General features: G+C 42.9%; 1 protein-coding gene across 1 annotated transcript in view; it reads left to right on the top strand.

Annotated features, from left to right (window-relative positions):
• The first annotated feature begins 3707 nt into the window (after positions 1-3707).
• Positions 3708-21321, top strand: part of FRK (fyn related Src family tyrosine kinase) — a 90381-nt gene continuing 72767 nt past the window's right edge. The window contains exon 1 of the mRNA XM_090038305.1: positions 3708-4631. Within this exon, the coding sequence (XP_089894431.1) occupies positions 4174-4631 (458 nt within the window). The 5' untranslated portion in view covers positions 3708-4173. The remainder of the gene's footprint in view (positions 4632-21321) is intronic.

The following is a 21321-nucleotide window of genomic DNA, read 5'->3' as shown; positions in this document are numbered from 1 at the left end:
GAAACCAGATTGGGCTGGGGGGGTGGCATGTGGGTATGGCACCCAAAAGGGGTGAAGCCAGGCCAAGGGGGGTATGCACACTCAAAGGACAGACATGGCCAAGGGGTCCAAAACCAAGAAGCATGTGCAAGATCAGGGGGCCTGTGCACAGAAGGGTAGACAAGGGCTAGGGGCCCGGCAGTTTGGAGAAAGGCAGAAACAGGACCAGGGGCACAGCAGCTCAGAAGCCACATCCAACAGAGTGGATCTGAGCTAAGAGGCCCAGTGCATGAGAAGGGACAGAAGTCAAATGGGTTGTGGTCCCACCGAGGGAAACTGATTGGACAGGCAACATCCACGAGGCTTGAGCATGGCTAAAAGGAAGATGAGGTCATGAGCAATTAGGCCATAGCCCAAGAGTGGATGAGATCTTGCTTAGGGGTCCCTGGGACAGCCTTCCTTTTACAAGTACATATACCTTATACCAAGCTGGCAGGTAAGTAGAAGGGGAGGATGCTTAAAGGAAAGAGCAAGATGGGACCACCAGGTGGCATCACTATCACCTATCCCTGAGGCCCCTTTGTTACAAATGGATATTGAGAAAATACATTCTTAGGAACTGGCTACAAAGTGTTGTACATGTGGTGGACTTACCGATAACAGCCCGGTGTGCTGGGCTTGGGAAAATCTTCATTGTGATAAGTGAAAATGTTCCACCAACCAGATGATGGCCAGGGAGGGGCTTGCCCTGCCCCTACACAGGGTGAGACAGAGAACATCACCTTGATTGAGGACTACACTTTGCAGGTCCAACAGCACTCTGGGGGCAGAGCCCCCAGAGAGTATAAAAGAGCTGGGAAAGAGCTGCTGAGTGGGTGGATGCTGCTGCCTTCAAGAGCCCCTGTGGATGCCTTGTGCGGACGGTTTCAACCCCAGTCAGTGTGCAGTGCAGGGCACAGAGCGAGACCCTGGGAGACCGTGTGTGGGACAGCTTGGGTCTTCAGCCACTTGGTGCACACAGCACAGTGCACGGAACCAGACCCTGGGAGCAAGAGGCTTGGATCTGCAACCCCTGGCATGCGGCCAGGGCTCCCAGTGCACAGCACAGAGCCAGATCCCAGGAGCAAGAGGCCCAGGTCTGCAACCCCTGGCATGCTGTCATGGCTCTGGGTGCATGGAGCCAGCAAGACTCTGGGAGCCATCCGCAGTGGCTCAAGTTTCCATCTCCTGGCATGTGGCAAGGAATCCAGTGTAGGAGATGCTGCACGGAGGGTCTAGGACCTGACCAAGGCCCGGAGTCACGTAAGGGTTTCCAACCCTGAGCAAAAGCCAAAGTCCCCATGAGCACACGATGGTGCTCAAGGCTCTGAACAGGGAGTGGCCCAGGAGGAGCCAGAGGCTCCAGAGGCTTTTCCAAATGAGAGCCATTCACTTGAGGGGATGAGGAACCCCACCTGGGCATCAGATTCATGAGTTGCTGGGGAATAGGGTTCCCACAGGGGAGGGGAAGTCTTTTTAGAAAGGGGTTCCTGGAGAGGAGGTCCAGAAAAGGTCCCTTTTGAGTTTGTGGGATGCCTAGGGGGCTTGGTGTGAGGCCCAAGGGGCAACAACTTCACAGGTCGCTCGAACATAATCCAGGCCCCAGGAATGTGGCAGGGCCTTAGGGACCCTTTTAATAGTTTAAAGTTACTTCTATTGTGCCTTTATAGTTTATGATATTGTGCCTTATATTTTATAATATTGTATGTTATGTTTTATGATATGTGAATTGTGTGCTCCTGTATCAGTAAGAAAACTAACATTAGAGTGTAATATCTATATTGAGATTCTGCTGGGACCCTTCCCCATTACTTACCTGGGTTTACTTATAATTTTTCTGAACCCCAGTTATGGTCATCTATTGTAGAGAAACAAGGTTATTAGTCCTATATTACCTATACATATCTGTATCAGTTATACATTAACAGTTATCTTTTACAGTTCCCTGTAAATTGTAATACATTTGTAGATAATTAAGTTATCCCTTGTCCTGGCCTGACTCTACAGAGATTAGAGGCAAGTGGATGGTATTTTGCAGATGCCTCCCACAGCACTTCTGCTTAGCTATCTACCCCTTTTATTTAGAGAGGAGAGCACATACTTTGGTGCAACCAGGTTACATATAATGCTAACAAATGGAAAAAAGGGAAAACTGTTTTGTTCTGCAATCTTTTCCAGCTATAGTAATTTAAATGTTACTTATAGCATCAGCACTAATATCCTTTTGGACCGAGTCTGATTTTTTACCCTGCAGTTTTCCTTCATCCACAGGCCTTTAAAATCTGAAGGCAGTTGATAAAGTGTTACAAAAAACCCAAAAATGATGTTTCTGGCTATTTGTATATCTTGTTATTCAAGAGGGGGCAGGTTGCATCTGATAGGGGTTCATTAGGAGAGTTTTACCTAATGGCAGCTGATGGAACAGGCACTGTGGCTGCTGTAATAATAAGTAAAATCTGGAGCAGGGCTAAATTAAGTATTAGACTTGATAGGAACTGCAGTGATCAAAGATCACGGGGTTAGTAATGACTTCTAAGAGTCTCCTTTACTCTGTGTCCAGTCCCACTTCACCCCAAGGACATTGAAAATGAGGCATAGTAAGAAAGACCAAGACCTAATCATCTATCCAAAGGAGTGCTAGTACCGGGGGAAAGACATTTCTGGTCTCAGTCTTTCAGGTAGTCTCCAGTCTACATTGCTTCTCCAGGGTTCCCCATCCCACCCCTGCCAATACAATCCCAAATATGCCTGGGATAATAAACATAGGCATTTTCATTTTCTTTCCCACACAACTGAATTTGCACATATTTCCCAGCATTTTTATTGGAAATGTATATGTGAAGAATGTGAGAAATTTTTGAGCCCCTTCATCAGCTGATGGGAACTGTTCACATCTCTACTGCTATGTGGACTGGGCACAGTATAAACTACAGCTGCCCTAAATTGTCTTTAAGAGCCATTAAGAGAGACAACTCTCATGCCAGCTCTGGAGCAGTGTGCACCCCCTGCAGAACCAAGAAGGAGGTTCCCTGCATTAAGGGAGGTTTCTGCCTGTCCGAAAGCTTTGCTAGCACCAACTGTGCTGTAGAGAATCCGTCCTGTAGTGGCTCTTTGTCACATCAGTGCCCTAATGCCATTATAGTATCCAGTGACTGTGGTGAGAGGTACTTTAAAAATGTAAGTAGACTGGGAGAACAGCTTTTCTGTTTTTGTTGCCATTGCAACCAGACTGATATAACAAGAGATATTTGTACTACAAGGCTGGTGTAATTTACCAGCACTGTAGAATGAGTCTTGGCCAGGTGCCTGTCTCTTTGGTCCAGGCATGAGGAAAGAATTAAAATTCATTCTTTAAGTCCCAGATTTTTGTCTCTATAAATCATGACACTGAGCTTGAGAACCTCAGGGACAGCAAGGGGGATTTTCTAAATCCCTGATGCATAGCAAATCTAACCCTGTGTGTTGAAAGCAGCAGCAGACGTGGCAGGTGTGCTCCCAGGTGAGGGCGCCTGGGGGCCTGAAGCATGTGAGCAGGGTTCCCATTGAGAAAAGAAACCAAAGCAAAGCAGGAAGCAAATACAAAAAATATTCCGGCAGTTCATGTCATCACAGACTGTTTAAAGCAACAGGCTGACCAGGCTGGTTAATCATTACTAAGAGCTAGAACACGCAGAGAGATTCACTACTAACTACGCAACAGGAACTCATTTGAGAGAAGAAAAGAATCATCAGAAACAGCAAAACTACAAAAGAATCAAGCTTAGATTTTCTCATTATTTTTAGTTTTTTTGTGTGGGGGACTCAAGGATCAATGATTTTTTGTTCCTCCAAGATTTCAGACTATACACTGTTCATACGTGTTTTCTTGATTGGACGGGGAAGTGAAAAATTCCCCCATATGAGCTATTGCACTTTAATGCTCAGGTTTCACTCCTGACTCGGGAGTTGCCTTGTAATGAGCTCTCAGTAGAGCTTTGGAAAGAGAAGTTTCCAGCTGCAGTAAGATTTATTTCATTTTGTGCCAAGAGGGAAAAGAAATTCTACAAAGAACTAAAATGTTGATGATGCAGACATTTGCTTAAGAGTGTTGCATCTGGGAGACGAAAAAAAAGAATAAGGAGGAGAGAGAAGGTGGCTCAAAGAAAGAGTATCAGGATGGGGAACTTTTGCCAGAAACACTGCCTGTGTTTTGTGTCTTGTGCTCCTTGGCTATTCCAAGAGAGAGACTGTGAACAGAGTGAGAAACACAAGACTGGCCAAGTCATCCACAATCCAGCCTTGGTAGGGAATGACTTGCAGCCACGCAACCTCTCCCAGGGAACACGGACTATGCCTGAGCCAGACAACAAATATAAAACAAAGCCTCTTCCTCCTCTGCCTTGTCCAAAGCAGAAGAACTGCAGGTTTGTGGCGTTGTTTGACTACCAGGCCCGCACTGAGGAGGATCTGAGCTTCTGTGCCGGGGATAAGCTCGAGGTACTGGATTCAACCCAAGAGGGTTGGTGGTATGCTAGACTCCTCTTGGCGAGTGAGTCAACACGAACTGGTCGCAAGCTCCAAGGCTACATCCCTGCCAATTATGTAGCTGCTGATGAAAGCATTGAGGCTGAGCCGTAAGTAGCACACACATTTTATGTGCATGACTATGATCTTTTTGACTTAAAAGAGTGACTTGTGATTGAGAAGTTCCTTGCCTAACAAGCTGTCTCCCTGACTTCCACGGTGCTTTAAGTAGTAGAACTAGTCAACATGAGTAAGGAAATTATAACCTGGTCCTAAACAAATAATCAGTTAAGACAAAATATCTGCAGGGTTTGTTATAATCTATGTTACTCTCATCTCCGAAATGCTTTAGTCATCTGCTTTAAAATATGTGGGAGTAATGGGTAGATCATGCCTGGTAGAGATAGTTGCTAAGATTATTTTTGTGTGTACACACACACACTGCACACACTGGGCACTTTTTGAAGAGTCAGACTAGGAACCTGTTCCAAAGAGCTTGCAGTCTAAATAACTGTAACCGTATTAAATTAGTTAAAGGCTTAGCAAGCTATAAAACTGCCACAAAATACAATGATGAGTGTGTCTCTAAAGCAAGGATTCTCAACCAGTGTGCTGCAGCACCTTGGGACCCTCAGGTTTCTTTCAAGGGTGCTGTGGGGTGCCGTGCAATGTGAGCATTGTTAGATGTACAAACATAATTCACAAGATAAACCCTCAGCTTTCAAGCAGGAATCTATAATGTTAAAACAGTCTGACCTGTTGTGGACTTTTCAGAGTTCTTTGCAACACAAGCTTTATTATTTTTCTGTAGTCAAAAACCAACTGAAAACTAAGAACTGGCATTTTCTGAGATGTGCCTTGCATCTAATGAAAGGTGCTAAAGTTGAACGAGGTAGGGAACCATGCTCTAAAAGGGCTGAGATCTGTTTTTATTTATGGTTTGTGAGTATTGCATCCTTTTCTTTGGAATATTTGAAGTTAACTTGCAGCATTATAAAAGGAAGATGATGGATGAAGCAAAGTAACATACACTGGATTTGTTAATGTCTGATATAACTTGGCAAAGAATCCAAATATTTGGCCGCTTCTGCAAGACTTCTCTGCACTAACTTCATCCTTCTTTTTGTTCCCGCCCATCTATGGCAATGTGATGAAATTAAGCTTTCAGCCATGGTATCTTGGACTCTATCTTTGGTGCCTGGGATTCTAAAGCAACCTGTTGTCCAAATACTAACCAAACTCAGGACTGTTTAGCATCTAAGTCATCTTAGATCAATTTGGGTGCATTCATCTGGGAGTAAGCATGTAAACTTGATCATTTAGAAATCCAGCGAGAATAGACTATTTCACTAGTGGCATGAGCCTTGGTAGGACATATTATTATGTGTATATTGAGGTTAGCTACATTTGATCTTTAGCCAAAAGATCCATTTATTAACCAAGAATAGATGCATGTTTCTGCTAAAATGATTACCACAGGAATAGACAGCAACACAATATCATTAAGCTTCAGAGATAACATTGATTAGGGACAAGTGATATGCCTTATTTTACTATCTGCAGAAGTATATTTCAGTCTTTAGAGGAACGATGTTAGACTTATTGAGATAAATCCTTTGTCTCTGAAATATGTCCCTGACATTCCTGATGCTTTGGCTGATACTTAAGACTCAGTAATTCTACCTTACACTAGCTGAGGAGTCTTCATGCTGGGAACCAATTTTGGGTAGCTTGAAGTTCTGTTTGTACTCTGGAGACCTTAATTTGCAGGCTCTGTCTAGTCCATTGCATTTGTACACCGAGTCAGGCAGCACTTCTTTCATTCATATTCAAAAGACTATTTTTCTTGAACCACAAAAAATTAATTTGCCAAACAGCATTTCTCTGAAGCCACCAGAGAAATGCTGATGTGCTCCAATTCTGACCCCTGCTCTCTTTCAAGAACTGGTTTCCTTGCAAGTTTTCCAGGGTTTCTGTTTCTCGTCACAGTTAGAAATACTGTCAAAGCAACTTCTCTAGGACTTAGCAGAATCTTATTTACCCTGCTCTCTCTTATCTTTCTAAATGTTCAACATTTGATATGAGGTTATCTCCCACAGCGTGCATAATTTGCACTGAACAGTCCTTCTTTTCTCCTTGTTGGAGTATCACATTTTTTTCTCTTTCTTTTTTTTTAACCTCTCTCTTTTTTTTCAACAGAGGGAATATTAAATTTTGCCATCTCTGTTTTTGCTTCAGAATCTTGAAGGGGAGCTTCTTCAGCTCGAAACTGAAGGGTCCTTTTTTCAAGATGTTTCCTTCAAGGAGTTTGACATAGGAAGAAATCTAAGTTATTGAGAATAGAAAAAATGTTTAGTTACCCTGTTTTTATTACTTTTTGATTTACCTGTCATAAGCCCTCTAGTTCTACCTCCAGTGTTATAGGAATGGACATTTCCATGCCCATGTGCTGTATGGTGTATGGATCCATGGTGATCTTCTAAAATTTATCATCAGACTTCATTTTTGTTGATTAAAATATATAGTTGTTTTACCTGGTTTTTTCCCCCCAAAATGTTGAAATTATCTATCTGTACTATATACAGTGAACAGTATCTATCTGTCTGATAAAGTCAATCTACATGTTTCTGTTTTTTTCTTTCCGGCAGAAGACAGCACTGGGTATCATCTGTCATGACAGCTTTGTTGTTGAAATATCATGAGATTCTATACTTTTTTCCTTCCACTTTGTAACTGGAGGCATTAAAAATAGACTTTCTGACACAGGGGGCATCAGTTAGACCGATGATTCTCAGTTGATTGCTGTGGCACCCTGGGGTGCCATTAGATCCTTTTAAGGATGTCACGATGCCTGGACCCTGTGGGAGGCAATGCAATTTCTGCTAAAATGCCCACTGCCCAGCATCCCACAGACAAGTGGTGCCCGCAGCTGTTCCCCAGCAGGCCCCGTGGTGGCCACCCCATGCTGTGACTGGTGTACTCTGCTGCAGGCTGGTGGGTGGAGCCAGGCCTTACAGCCTAGCTCAGACCCCTACTCCCACTCCTCTTATGCTTCTAGGGTTGGAAGGAGGGACAGATGGCTGCAGTCACTGGCCTGGGAGATCCCAGAGGTTTATTCTCTGGGGTAGACAGCTGCCCTGGTTCCCCTGTAGCTGAGGCAGGGGAACCAGGGCAGCACCCCTGGGCACTAACTTGTGTAAAGGAAAAATAGCAGCTGCTGCTGGGGTCACATAGCTGCATTGGCAGTATGATATCAGTTGGAAGTCGCTGCTGCCTCCGCGTTGCAGCTGCCCTAGGTGACTAGCTGCCTTGTTACACCTCTGGGGTTGGCTTTTGGGTCTTCCAACTTGTTTGGGTCCAGACAAAACAGTTCATTTGTTCTAGCCAAAGTAAAACTACAAAGGGAATTACCTCTCTTTGGCCTTTATGACACATTATATAGATTGCTCAATTAACTAGTTAATCACACAATAAATTTAAACCAGCCACATGTACAAAATAAGCATCACATGATAAAAATGTCTATTCATCTATAAAAAGAACTAACCAGCTGTCAAGTTAGTGCTTGAAAATATGTAACAGCTCCATAGTTATCTATCCAGCTTTAATCTGAATATGTAGCAGGGCCCTTTAATTCAGTCTAGGTAAGTCTGTGGTAATGTTGAGCAGGTAGGGAAAACAATGGGAGAAAATGGCAGAGCTTAAATGGTTCTCCCTAAGCATGAATTTTTCTCACCTTTCTTTATGCCTTCATAACAAAAATGGATCTGTTTGGATTCTTGTGTTTGGAAAGTCCAAACAGAGGCACCACTAAGGATAACTTTGCTCATCTGTGCTTCTCTCTTAGCAGAAGGCTCCTTCTTGGGATAAAGGTAACTATGTATGGAGGGCAGAGTCTAGATTATCACACAAACATGTCAAAGGATGTATTTTACTAGGTGGCCAACATCTATTTTTGAGCAGATGGAATTCTGCCACCCTTATTCATGTTGAGTGGCATCTTCCTCTGTAATTAGTCCCTAAGGCATTCAAAAAAGCCTGAGGCTGAATCGGTTCAGTCTTTGCAGGTTAGTCTAAACTGCACAGATTAAATTGAAACAGAAGTGAACAGACATTTACCTTTGATTCAGTAAATGCAGTCACATGTCTGCAGTGACTCAGGTCAGAAGCTGGGGGGTGGGGGGTGAAGGGGGGATGCTAGAGTACAGCTCTCTGGCTGTGTGTTCACTTCCTCTTCCTGCTTCCAGGTGCCTCTGCATTTTGTAGTCCAGTTACAGCCAGTAGTAAGTTTGAGTAGGGGAAAGGGTATTTAGTCCCCCTCCCTGGCCCTAGACCCTAGCCAGGGTTTGCCGGGGGGGGGAAGGGAGGGTAGTTCCTGTAGACTTGGCTGCATCCCACAATTGTCAGCCAACCCTCACTGCTCCAGCTAGAGAGCAGAGGGGAGAGGCCAGCTCTGCTTGCTGGAGCAGACAGCCCAGCCCAGCCCAGCCCAGTCCAGGGCTGGAAAGCATGCTGGGGGACTGTGATTTAACTTGAACCAGGAAGGGGGCTGAGACAGAAGTTTCATAAACCGGTTTCACCCAAATCAGTTAAATCTGATGCTATATTCAACCAAGTTTGTCTTAAACTAGTTTCAGCCATTTTGAAACTGGATTATGTGCACTGAGCTTCTGTTCTGTTACAGGTTTAAACCACTTTCTGATCACTTAAACTGGTTTATGTGCGACTTCTGTCCCTATCCTGAGAAATCAGTGCTGCTCAACATAAAGAAAGTGCCAGAGAGAAAAGACAGTTATTACTCTTTAGCCAGCTGTGTTGTGATGGGGGAGGGCAGGGCAGGGCTATATTCCCTGCCCTGCCACAAACATTAAATATTGTATGGATCACTCAAAGACTAAAATAATGGGGTGCTATATGAGTACTCAAGATAGAGAGAATAAGGTCTTTAATTTTTATGTTGATTAGTAAATAACCTCTTCCTTGCTGACTTTTACTGCACCTGCTGTTCTCATACTAACAATATTGTTGTCAATGAAATGTTAGGGTGTACTTGGTATTTTCAGAGGCAGGTGTGTTCTGTCTGGGTGTACCTGGAATGCTTGATACTAATCAAGCGATTAAAGATAGGCATTTGTTTAATTTAACACACTCACCCATGATCTGTATATGGCATTTCACTTCCTGAGGACTTAAATGTGTAATAGTACAAAAAATATTCTACCAAATATTTTGGTATATAAAGAAACAGCCTGAATAGCAGGAGAAAACATTTATGTCTATGAAGCCTCTGTACACTTCCCTCCAGCTGGGAAGAATCCAAGCAGTAGAGGATGCTCTATTTCCAATTCTAAGGGGCTGGGCTCTGCACAGCTCAAATATATACCTCCTCACTCCTTTCAGAATTTTTTTTTTCCATCTCCTAATTCAGCAAAAATGCTCCAGATCCGTTATTGTTGTAGTTTTGTAGCTGCAGAGTCAGGGTTGGACTTACCACATTATGGTTGATCACAAATTTTAGTGTGGGTTAGATATACAATTGCTAATGATATTTCCACCAGCTCCAGTAACTTTAGCACAACAATGTGTGCACCCACTGCTAATTTTTTTGGGTGGAGCTTCTGTTATTAAAAGACATTTTTTTTTCCCCTGGAGCCTGACTGCATGAGCTGTGTGGGGATCCAGTCCTTCCCTCCATGGCTGTTGTCCCTGGGACCACCTGAGCCAGGTACCTGTGGGCAGGTACCACCGGGGGGAGCGGGGTGCTGCTGCTGCAGAGGGAAGCCCAAGCCCCCTTGCCTGCAGCCCTAGGACTGCTCTGCCCACTGGCAGCTTGCCTTCCCCTCCCTGTTACTGGAGAGGCATGTACAACATGGGTGTACATGACACAGGGGTTTACTTTGCCTTAAATCGAAGCGATGTTTTAAAAAACCCACTGTTTCAATTTAGGGCCTCCGTTTTGCCTACACACACCCTTAAGCAGCTGGCCCAATTAATAGGAAATTATCAAAGACTTTTGCTTATTTAGAGAACCACGCTACATCTTAACAGAGTTGCCCGGTTAACACTCAGGTGGTTCTTCTGAGCCCCGTGACCTGACAGTGTTAGGGTATGTATTTCCTTCCTTCTTTTCATACTTTTTCCCAGTTGGAGCCTCTTAATTTAAAATTATTTGGGCAGCTGCTTGTTATTTTAATAGTAACATTTTATGAGTGTAGGGAGTGTTCTTTTGAGGCCTTGATTTCACTCATTTTGAGAGTACAATTTTATAAAGGGCTAGAATGTTCTATGAAGGTAGGTTCCTTCTAGTTTTTTTTTTCCTTTGTGCATTAGTTTGTGCCCAGAATGATGATGTGGGCAAGGCTTCATATTGTCAGTGGGAATGTGCTAGAGAAAAAGGTGGCATCTACTTGATCTGATAAGATCTACATTTGGAATTCTAATTTTAAGGGTTTAGAAATAAGCAGCCATAATATAAACTAACCCAATGAAAGATCTGTTCATCATTCTTCAAGTTTAACCTTCTTTAAAAATAAAGAAAATGGGATGAAAGAAGATGGAACAATTTGAATATGTTTCTAGATGGGGAAGTAGAAATCTGAACTAAAATATAGGAACTTTCCTGACAAATAGTAGGTTCTCTCTCTCTCTCCATGCCTTTTCTGTGTTGACTGCTTTCCTGCACTGTAAACAGGAACCATAGTAACACAGATTCACCTGTCCTCCTTTTCTTCCTGCCAATTGTTTTAACTAAACAAGAAAGCAACATGGTGCAAATTATTACGGACAACAAATACTGCCCAGCTGTACGGTTAGTTTCAGTGAACCAAAAACTAACCAGTGGGAGTGACAGTGCTACAGAGAAACCTGTCTTTGTTTCTTAGAAAAAGGGTGGAATCTCATTATGGTGGGCCTCTTTCTTATAAAGAGCCCATTCACTATTTATCTACAGTTAATTGTATTATATTTATTCCTCCCAACAGTACAGACACAAAGGAGTGCCATGCAGTAAATCCAAGCAGAAGTAGTGGAGCACATCTTACAAGTTTATTCTGATATTAAAGCTATCAGTTGTTCTCAGGATGCTGTCTATATTGGTATTTCACAACGTTTTGATAATAGAACCCTCCCTTCTAAGTTGATGTAGCTAATTGTGAATACTGCCATTCATATTGTTAAAGATTTTCCCCTTAACAAAAGCCTTCATGCAAGATTTAAAAAATCTTCATATTGTAATATTTTCTCCCGTTTTAAATATTTAGTGAATAGTGAAGCAGTTAGTAATGCTGCTATTTAAAGAATCACCTCTAGAATTTGAGTTGGCGTGAGTAAAGTAGTTTATAGCTCAAGGCTATTATTTCAGACTCTTTGCAACCTCTACTAATGGTTGCGTTAGTTAGACAGGACGTTGTTCCAAAGTTTTCTTCACAAACATAGCAGAGAGACATGCTCCTTTAAATGAAAACTGTGACTGCAGAATATCTGGAAAGTCTGTCTATATCCCTTTTCTCCCCCTACGCTCACTTCACAAAATGCTGTCTTATTTTTAACATTAGAACTAATAGTAATTCTAGAAGCGTGCTATATGTTCTAAAGCACCTTGTTTCTTGAGTTTCTGAGGCTCTGTCCATCTCTAATATTAAGTGTTCCAGCTCTTCTCTTATATAAAAGCAATCTTTAATCACAGAAATAAGTAGTTATTGTGTACCTGTAATGGCTGCATAAAAATTCTAAAATAAAAGTATTTTCCTTAAAAGATGATACAATTACATTTAAAGTATATGCAAGTTTTAAAGGCAGAAGTATGATGATTGTTAAATTCCCCCAAAATAACTATCAGACCAGTAAGGCAAAAGAGGGCATATATTGTAAAGCTGTGAGGAGATGCTTTGGTTGTGTTCTGCTTTGTGCTTTAAACTCAAATACATGATGCATGTGATCACACACCATTCCAAACAGAAACTTTCTGGTCTAAGCCAGGGAAAAAAGATTCTTAAAATCAAGACTCTTTGAATGATTTTAAAGCCTATAATCTAACATTGAAATTAAATGGTATTAACTGTACTTCTTATAAAACAAAAGTTCAGAATACTGTATGCACGTTAAGGCTGAGATTCATAAAGGGACTTAGGAGTGATGATGCTGTGTTCCCAATTCAGGAAGTTATAAGCCTAGGTCAAGGAATGAAATTCACAAATCTGGGTTGGATATCTAAGTTCTTTAAACTTTAAATGGTGAGACTTTGGTTCCTAGGAATAGGATTCATAGGCTAGGGACAGACATTTACACACAAACTGGTTTAAGCGATCAGAAACTGGTTTAAATCTGTAACAGAACAGACATTCAGTGCACATAAACCAATTTTAAAATAGCTGAAAGCAGTTTGAGATAAACCTGATTGAATGTAGTATCAGACTTAACTGATTTGGGTCGAACAGGTTTATGCAATGTCTGTCCAAGACCCTTTCCTGGTTTAACTTAAACCAGAGTCTCCCAGCATCCCAAGTGCTTTGCAGCCCTGGGTAGAGCTCTCTGCTCCCAGGAGCAGGGTTGGCCCTGCCCTTCTACTCCCTGGCTGGAGCTCTGGCAGAGGTGGCAGACTCACCAGCATCTGCCTGGCTTCCCCATGCCACTGCCCCCACCCCTCACTGCTCAAGCAGGGATTCTCCCTTCTCCTCCCCCACAGCATGAACCATAGCCAGAATGTGGTACACTAGCAAATGCTGAAAGGTATTTGTATAAGGCAGACAGGACGGTGTCCACTGAGGGCTTTTTGGAGCTAATCTACAGGTAGCTGGTAGTGTCCCTCCATTCTTTCCTTGGAAAAAGCTCTTTAAGAAGAGTTTGAACTAATGAGAGAGCCTTTGTTTTGTTTTGATGGGGTGCTAAATGCTCTGTTATCACCTCCCTGCTGGGCTGGTCAGGAGCAGTGAGGGAGGGAGGGGGACCCCTCCCTAATTGAAGCATCCCCTCCCTAATTGGCGCATCCTGCCTGCCTCCCCCCTCCCGCCTCAGCTCAGCCCTGTGGAAGAGAGGGGAGGGCTGCTCTAGCATTCCTAGTGTCCCCTGACTTCTAGCCTGAGCCACTGCAGGCATGTGCCTGTATTTCTTCAGTCCAGAAAGCAGATCTGTGCAGTTACAAACAGGTTCAGCCTAGCGAGTTTTTACAAACCTGCAAGGATTGAATCAATTCAGGCTCAGGCTTTTTGAATGTCTGTCCCTAGCCATAATGGCCAGCCTGCTCAGTGGGGGGTGCAAACCAAGCAGTAAACATAAAGGAGAAATGGATGTCTGAAATTTTGTCTCTGAGGCAATATCTGTGAATTTTCATTGCAGCCCTGAGTATACATATGTATGTGAGACTGAAATTCATAGCCTTAATCTCCTTTCCTCACACTTGGGTGCCTAAGTCATTCCCTTATATTCAAGAGATTGGCTTGCAGATGGCACTACCTGCTTTTGCACAAACCAGTGGTTTGAGTAGTCCCCTAAGAAGTGGGAGACCAGGGTTCAAAGCCTTCTTCAACCAGAGAGGTTCAGATTCACATCTCTGAATTTACAGGAGAGTACCCTAATCATAGATTTCATAAACATTAGGGCTGGAAAGGACCTCGGAAAATCACTGAGTCCAGCCCCCTGCCCCAGGGGCAGAAAGTCAGCAGGGATCATAGGATCCCAGCAAAACAGACATCCAAATGTCTCTTGAAGGTGTTCAAAGTAGGTGCTTCAACCACCTCCAGCAGCAGTCTGTCCCAAACCTTGGGGGCTTGGACAGTAAAGAAGTTCTTTCTTATGTCCAGCCTGATATGGCCACGGAGGAGTTTGTGACCATTTGACCTTGTCATTCCTTGGGGCATTCTGGTGAACAGATGTTCCCCCAGATCCTGGTGAGCACCCCTGATAAACTTAATGGTGGCCACCAGCTCACCCCTTAGCCTGTACTTTTCAGGCTGAAGAGTCCCATGGCTCTCAGCGTCTCATCATAAGGTCTGTTTTCCCGAGCTTGGATCATGCACATAGCTCTCCTCTGCACCCTCTCAAGCTTCTCCACATCTTTTTTGAATTGTGGAACCCAAAACTGGTCCCAGTACTCCAGCTGCGGCCTCACCAAGGCCGAGTACAATGGGAGAATGATGTCCTGGGATTTGAAACTGCAAAATGTTAGATTTTATCAAATGTATATGCATGGACAGATCTAGGATTTTGAAGAAGGGGTTGTGACCTTAAGGAACAGCATGCTGAAAGGCAGTCTGATCTCCTTGCCCCAGGCCCAGACAAAGCTCCAGGCTTGGCCAGCCTGGGGTGCTTCACAGGAGTGGGGGCAATGGGAGAAGGAGTGGGAGCAGTCTTTTTTTTGCCTTGTGGTGGGAGGTTGGAGAGACCACATCTCTCTGATGGCCTGATGAAGAGCCAGGTCCCTTCACCCTATACCTGCCATAGAAATCAAAGCAGGCTGTAGCTATACAACTGTTATCTGCCCACCACCCAAGATTTACCACTCTGTGTGCACGCACAAACAACAAGTAACTACTCCCATCAATGAAAGTGAGTGTCATACCTGTGAAGGTATTGTAATGTAGCAGGTAAACGGGTCATTGCAAACTTTATGAGCACCAAGGTTGGCATTTTCAAATTCTAATATTACCAAGAATTATGTCATAATTTACTCAGCTTTGAAATTACAGAATTTTCTTTGTTTCATCTATCATTGAAATTAGTGTATACAATACACTTTGTATTTAGTTTATACTTGTTTCCAATATCATACCATGGTGGAGAGATTGATGATGAAGTGTGTCAGTGCAACAGACTACAACCTTAATTGATCATTTACAGACATATGATTTTGGGTACAATGAGATTCAGGTGGCCTTTAATTAATCCATACCACCTACTTACTTACAGACTAGGGGGAGGGAAGACCCAAGGCATGCTGAAAACATTGTACAATTATTTACTTTTGCTTCTAGATCAGGCTAAGTTTTATAAAAATTCAGTATTTAAACTCCTCAATCTATATTTTAGCCATGTCAGTACTGTAGGGTAGGGCACTCAGCACATTAGGAGTAGGTGGGGGTTCCAGTCCCCTTGTCCATGCCTGTATCTACATTTTAAATTAAACAGCTATTGCAGAAAATCTGAAATAGTCCCCAGGGCAGGAACCAGATCTGGGATTTGCCTACTTTAGCTGTAGTCCAAGTACTTGGCAACAAATCAATCCCCAGTTTTCACTTTCTCTCTGACCCCATGAATTATTTCCTATATAGCAGGGGTGGCCAACCTGTGGCTCTGAAGCCACATGCGGCTCTTCAAAAGTTAATATGCATCTCCTTGAATCTTTGCACAAGCACACAGTGACCAGCTTCCAAATGGAAAAGACCATTTGGAATGTCCAAATGGAAGCTGGTCACCATGTGCTTGTGCAAAGCAAACCAAACCCTGGCATGCATCCATTGATGCATCTCAAGCAAAACCAGGGATGTCATCCTTGCACTTTACTCAGCCTTAGTGAGGCTGCAGCTGGAGTACTGCATCCAGTTTTGGGCCCCTCACTTCAGGAGGGAAGTAGATAAGCTCGAGAGAGTCCAAAGGAGAGCCACCCGCATGATCAAAGGCCAAGAGAGCAAGCCTTACAAGGAGAGGCTGAGGGACATGGGATCCTTCGTCCTGGCAAAGAGAAGGCTCAGGGGAGACTTGGTGGCTGCTTATAAGTATATAAGGGGTGTATACCAGGATCTGGGAGAACAGTTGTTCACCAGGGCTCTCCAGGGGATAGCAAGGTTTAACATCCACTAACTTCTGGAAGGCATAAGGAAAAACTTCTTTGCAGTCCGAGTGTCCAGGGTCTGGAACAGACTCCCCCCAAGAGGAGGTAACACCTACTCTGGACTCATTCAAAAGGCGATTGGATGCTTATCTTGCTGGGATCATTTGACCCCAGCAGACTTCCTTCCTATGGCAGGGGGCTGGGCTTAATGATCTAATGAGGTCCCTTCTAGCCCCTAATGTCTATCATGTTTATGTAATCAATATCCTTCAAAAAAGCAATTACAATCTATTAGTGATCACAGTGCTCTGCATTTCCTTATACTTGCACTGTAAATGGCATTGTTGCCCAACTTTTTCAAACTAGCCACCAAACTAGTTGCCAAAAATAAATTCTTAAACCCATGTTCATTCATAAAATAATTAAAGCAGTATGATTTACAAGAACTGCTGAATGCTCACAAATCTCAGCAAGAGTTGTGCATTATAAGCCTCACTCTCTGCTCCCAGTTTTGCAAATATTGACTTGTATGACTAGTTAAGTCTCTTATTTACTTCTTCTAAATAAGGGATCCTCAAGGTTTCCTTTTGTTGTACCTTTTCCCAAACTCCTACAGGTTTATGAATGTTTATAACTTTGTGTATTATTTTCAGCTGTTCACATGGATGAATTGGTACCTTATTTATCCATAGAAGCTTGCCCATTGTTTTTCCACCCTTCAGAATGACAATTTGATGAGTAGGAAATTTGCTGAATATTCAAAGAGAATAATAATTAGATCTTCCTCATTATTAAGAGGTTAAATTACTTGACAAATCATGCACAAATATTTTAATAACAAGGTACCACTGGCAGTCTTTCCTGACTTAGTGTTACAATGTATTTGAGCAGGAGTTTTAACTATTTGGTGGAAAAGCAAGAGGTCAGTCTTCCCAGTCACCCTGGCAGTTAGGAATGGTGTCTGAAGAAGTACTGAAGAGTTATTTTTTCCCCCAATACAGATACATTCAGTCAAGAGTCTGTTACTGAGCTGCAGATGTGTCCTGCAACTCTCTGGAAAGGGGAAAGAGCCAGAATCGGTTTCAGGTTTCAGACTACGTATTTTCTCTCTGATATCAGTCAAAGGAAGAAGCATGTTTTGGCTACTACAGTCCCTCCATATCATACACTAAAATATTATCTGAAAGAGGTTTAGAATCTGTTTGTGTTGCTGGACACCATATGAAAAAGTTTTTGTGCAGAGCTAGTATACCTAATATTGATGGAAAGATCTGACTCAATAAATTCTTTAGTACTTTTCTTGTGTGTATAACCTCTTTCTGCAGCTATATCAGCTGATTTCCACCCCAAATTCTAGTTTTTGGATACAGATACAGACCTCTCTCTTGTGAATTTAGGGCTTATAGGTCTTTGAAAGCAACAATAGGGGATTTTATGGCTACTAGTGGAGCATTAAGGAAAATAAACTGTTTCTGATTAATTTATGAAACCGAAGCTTGATAACTTAAACATGAAGTTTGAGGACTTGAATGTAAACATATGTACATTTTCTTTTGCTTTCCATTGTCTGGACTATTTTACCATATGGTGGTATTGTAGCTATGATGATTCAGAAAATATGTTAGAGGCAATGATTTGGGGGGGATAATATCTTTTATAGTTGGGAGAGATTTTAGATAAGCTTACCTTTTGCCCAAAAACGTATTTAAAATTTATTCCCGACCATGTAGCTGGTCCAATAAAAGACAGCCCACCAAAAATCCTCTCCTTTACTGTTAAGACTTAAAGAAGCTTCTGCTTTGTACTTCACGTGGAAAAAACATTAGCACTTCTTTGCATATAGGTTTTAGACAAGGATTAACACATGCCTAAGAGTTTTCACAGGTACCTTGCACGTTTATATGCAGAAGGGAAAAAGGCTTGAGAAGTGCTTGTTTTCACTCTTGCTTCAGTCCTCCTAAAGAAGAAACAGGCACTTAGGTCTATGATTGTGCTTCACATATTAAGGCCTGAAACAATGTCCATTGACATCACTGACAGTTTTAATTTCCTTCAATGAACTATGGACTTGAGCAGGTCCAGTGGAACTCCTACTGAAATTGGCTTCAAAATTTGTCTTGGGAACAGGCTCAGACCTTCTCTTCTAAAAATCTGATAATGAATCATAGAAATCAAGATTGGGACTCTGGAAGGGACTTCGAAAGATTATCGAGTCCAATCCCCCTGCTCTGGGCAGGAAAACTGCTGAGATCAAATGATCCTATCAAGATGTCTGTCTTGTTTCCTCTTGAACACTTCCAAGGCTGAGGACTGCACCACCTCCTTGGGAAGTCTATTTCAGATTCTGGTCAACCTTACTGTAAAGAACTTCCTTACATCCACCGTGAAACCATCCTCTAATAGTTTATGGCCATTGCTCCTTGTCCTCCCCTGGGGCACCCTAACAAACAGTTTTTCTTCCAGCTCCTGATATTCACCCCTTACATACGTAATGATAATAGAAAAATTCTATGATTGGGTGCATGTATAATTAACTTAAATTGGTAGATACCAGTGACTTATCCAACTGCACTTTGTGCGCCTTGTAAAAGGGTGTGGTGTTATCATGTACACAGTTTATTTCCTCTTCAGCAGTGAGGATTTTAAAGCAAATGAAATCATACAATTTACCAACGATAAATTAGCCGACAGATAAAAGGAAATGTTAACATTAATTAGGCACATGATTGCAAACTGGCCTTAAAGAACAAGATTGATTTATGGAGGAGGACATTGGAATTCAAATGAATTCCATGAGGCCCTTTTGTTTGGCTACTGCTGTTTATTTGCCTTTTGTCTATATTCTGCAATGAAAACAGGGTAATACAACTATGCTGATCTACACCAACCGAGGCTGATTACTGAGGACAAGTCATTTCCATTTGGTAGAACAAAAGTAGCTTTGTTAAAATTCTTGAATGAAACAATTCACTTTGCCGGACTCTGCCCTGCTTTAGTCCTCCCTGCAATCCATAAGAAGGAATGTAAACAGTAGCATAAGAATGGGTGGCCAAATAGGTAACAAGCCTTGCGCTCTGGCTAAGGGTTGAGGGGTGACCATATGGAGTGAGGAAGGACTCCTCATCCTCCCTCTCCTCTCTCACTGCACTCTGCAACATATTCAGCTCTGGCAGCAGGGAGGACAGAGCAGCAGTGGCTGCTGGAGGTTTTTTCAGTGGGTGGGAAGGTGTCACCTCCTTTTTTTGCCACCAAAAATTAGTATTCGAATGGCTGCTTGACATACACGGCAGCAGCAGTGAAAAAAAAAAAAAGAAGTGATGTCTTCCTTTGCAGCACCTACACCATGTGCAGCCACCATGCGGGGTAAAAAGTTGGCCAGTAATGCTACTGAATGAGCAACAGAATTTAGTTCTAGGTGCCTAGTTACAGAATTAAAAGTAAATTATGTTAGCTAATGCCAATTAAGGCCAAACAGTGTTTCCACCAAGCATAATGGCTTAAACATCACTTTGATTTATGGACAAGTTTGTGTAGAAGCTCCTCAGAATATTATAAATGGAAATAGACCAAATAGTTCAAAACTATCCACAAGAAAATCTGTTCTACAATAAAAATAGAATGGCCGAATTTCTTGACAGGGCTTTAAACAGAGGCCGCTGGGGGATGGGCGGTCTACTAACAGTTCTAGCCCAGGTCATGTCATCTGCACTACCGATAACTTAGACAGCCCAAGGAAAGGTCCTGATTCACCTGTTAGGGAAGCATTGGGCTTCTCATGGCAGACTTAAATTGCTTGTACACAAACATCAGAAGCTTGGGAAATAAGCATGAGGAACTGGCCCTTCTCCTATGTGAAAATAATTATGACCTGGTAAAAATTACAGAGACCTGGTGGGACTCCACCTATAATTGGAGTGGCAATAGAGGGCTATAACCTGTATAGAAGAGACTGGGTTGGGAAGGTGGGGGGGTGGCGGTGTAGCTCTCTACATCAAGGATCAGCTCACCTCCCTGCAGATCAAGTTTCCAAACCAGGAAGGGCATCTTGAGACCCCCTGGGTCAAGATACATGGAGAACTTGGGGAGGGTGATTTACGTGTAGGAGTCTACTATAGACCTCCCTACCAAGAGGAAAACCTAGTTCAAAAATTCAATAGGGAACTGATTGAGGCCACACACTCCCAATCCATGATTGCCATGGGGAACTTCAACTTCCCTGACATCTCTTGGGATGATCGCATGGCCAAATCTGACAGGTCGCATAGCTTCCTCACATGCATCAATGGCCTTTACCTAACCCAGGAGGTCTATGCATCAACTTGGGGAGAGGCATTGCTGGATCTGGTTCTGGCCAATGGGGCAGACCTAGTGAGTGATCTGTGGATCAAGGGGAACTTAGTGACAGCAACCATGAATTGGTCACCTTCTTAGTTCACCAAAGAGCAGGCAAATTCAGCAGTAAAGCAGGAGTCCTCAACTTTGGGAAGGCTGACTTTTACAAACTGAGAGAATTGGTCAGTCAGGCAATTAGAGGCCATACCCCCCACACCCCAGAAAAGGGAGTACATGAGGACTGGTCATTTATTAAAAACATAATCTTTGAAGCACAGGGTAAAGCCATACGATCTCACAAGAAAAGCAGTCAACAGGCAAGAAAGGTCCCATGGCTGAATAAGGAACCCTTGGACCATATTAAGCACAAAAAAGCAGCTTACACCAGCTCAAAAACAGGAAACATTACCAAAGAGGATTAGTTCGCACTTGCCTGCACCTGCACAGAGTGATAGAGGAAAGCCAAGGCAAAAACTGAACTTAGGCTAGCTATGGGACTCAAGGACAATAAAAAAGTCTTTCTTCAGATATGTGGGGAGGAGCTGGAAAAAAAACAAGGACAGCATTGGGCCCCTGAGAGATCCAATCAGGCAACTGACTACTGATGCCCAAGAAAGGGCCAATCTCCTAAATGACTTTTTTTGCATTGGTTTTTCACTCCCCCCCCCCCTCCCCTCCCGGAGGAACTCACAGTCAGAAATGGG

The sequence above is a fragment of the Crocodylus siamensis genome, chromosome 1 (assembly GCF_052110815.1).
Source record: "Crocodylus siamensis isolate JL-2025a chromosome 1, ASM5211081v1, whole genome shotgun sequence".
NCBI classification, from domain to species: Eukaryota; Metazoa; Chordata; order Crocodylia; family Crocodylidae; genus Crocodylus; species Crocodylus siamensis.
The sequence above is the reverse complement of the archived record's forward strand: the minus strand, read 5'-3'. Positions and strand labels throughout refer to the sequence as shown.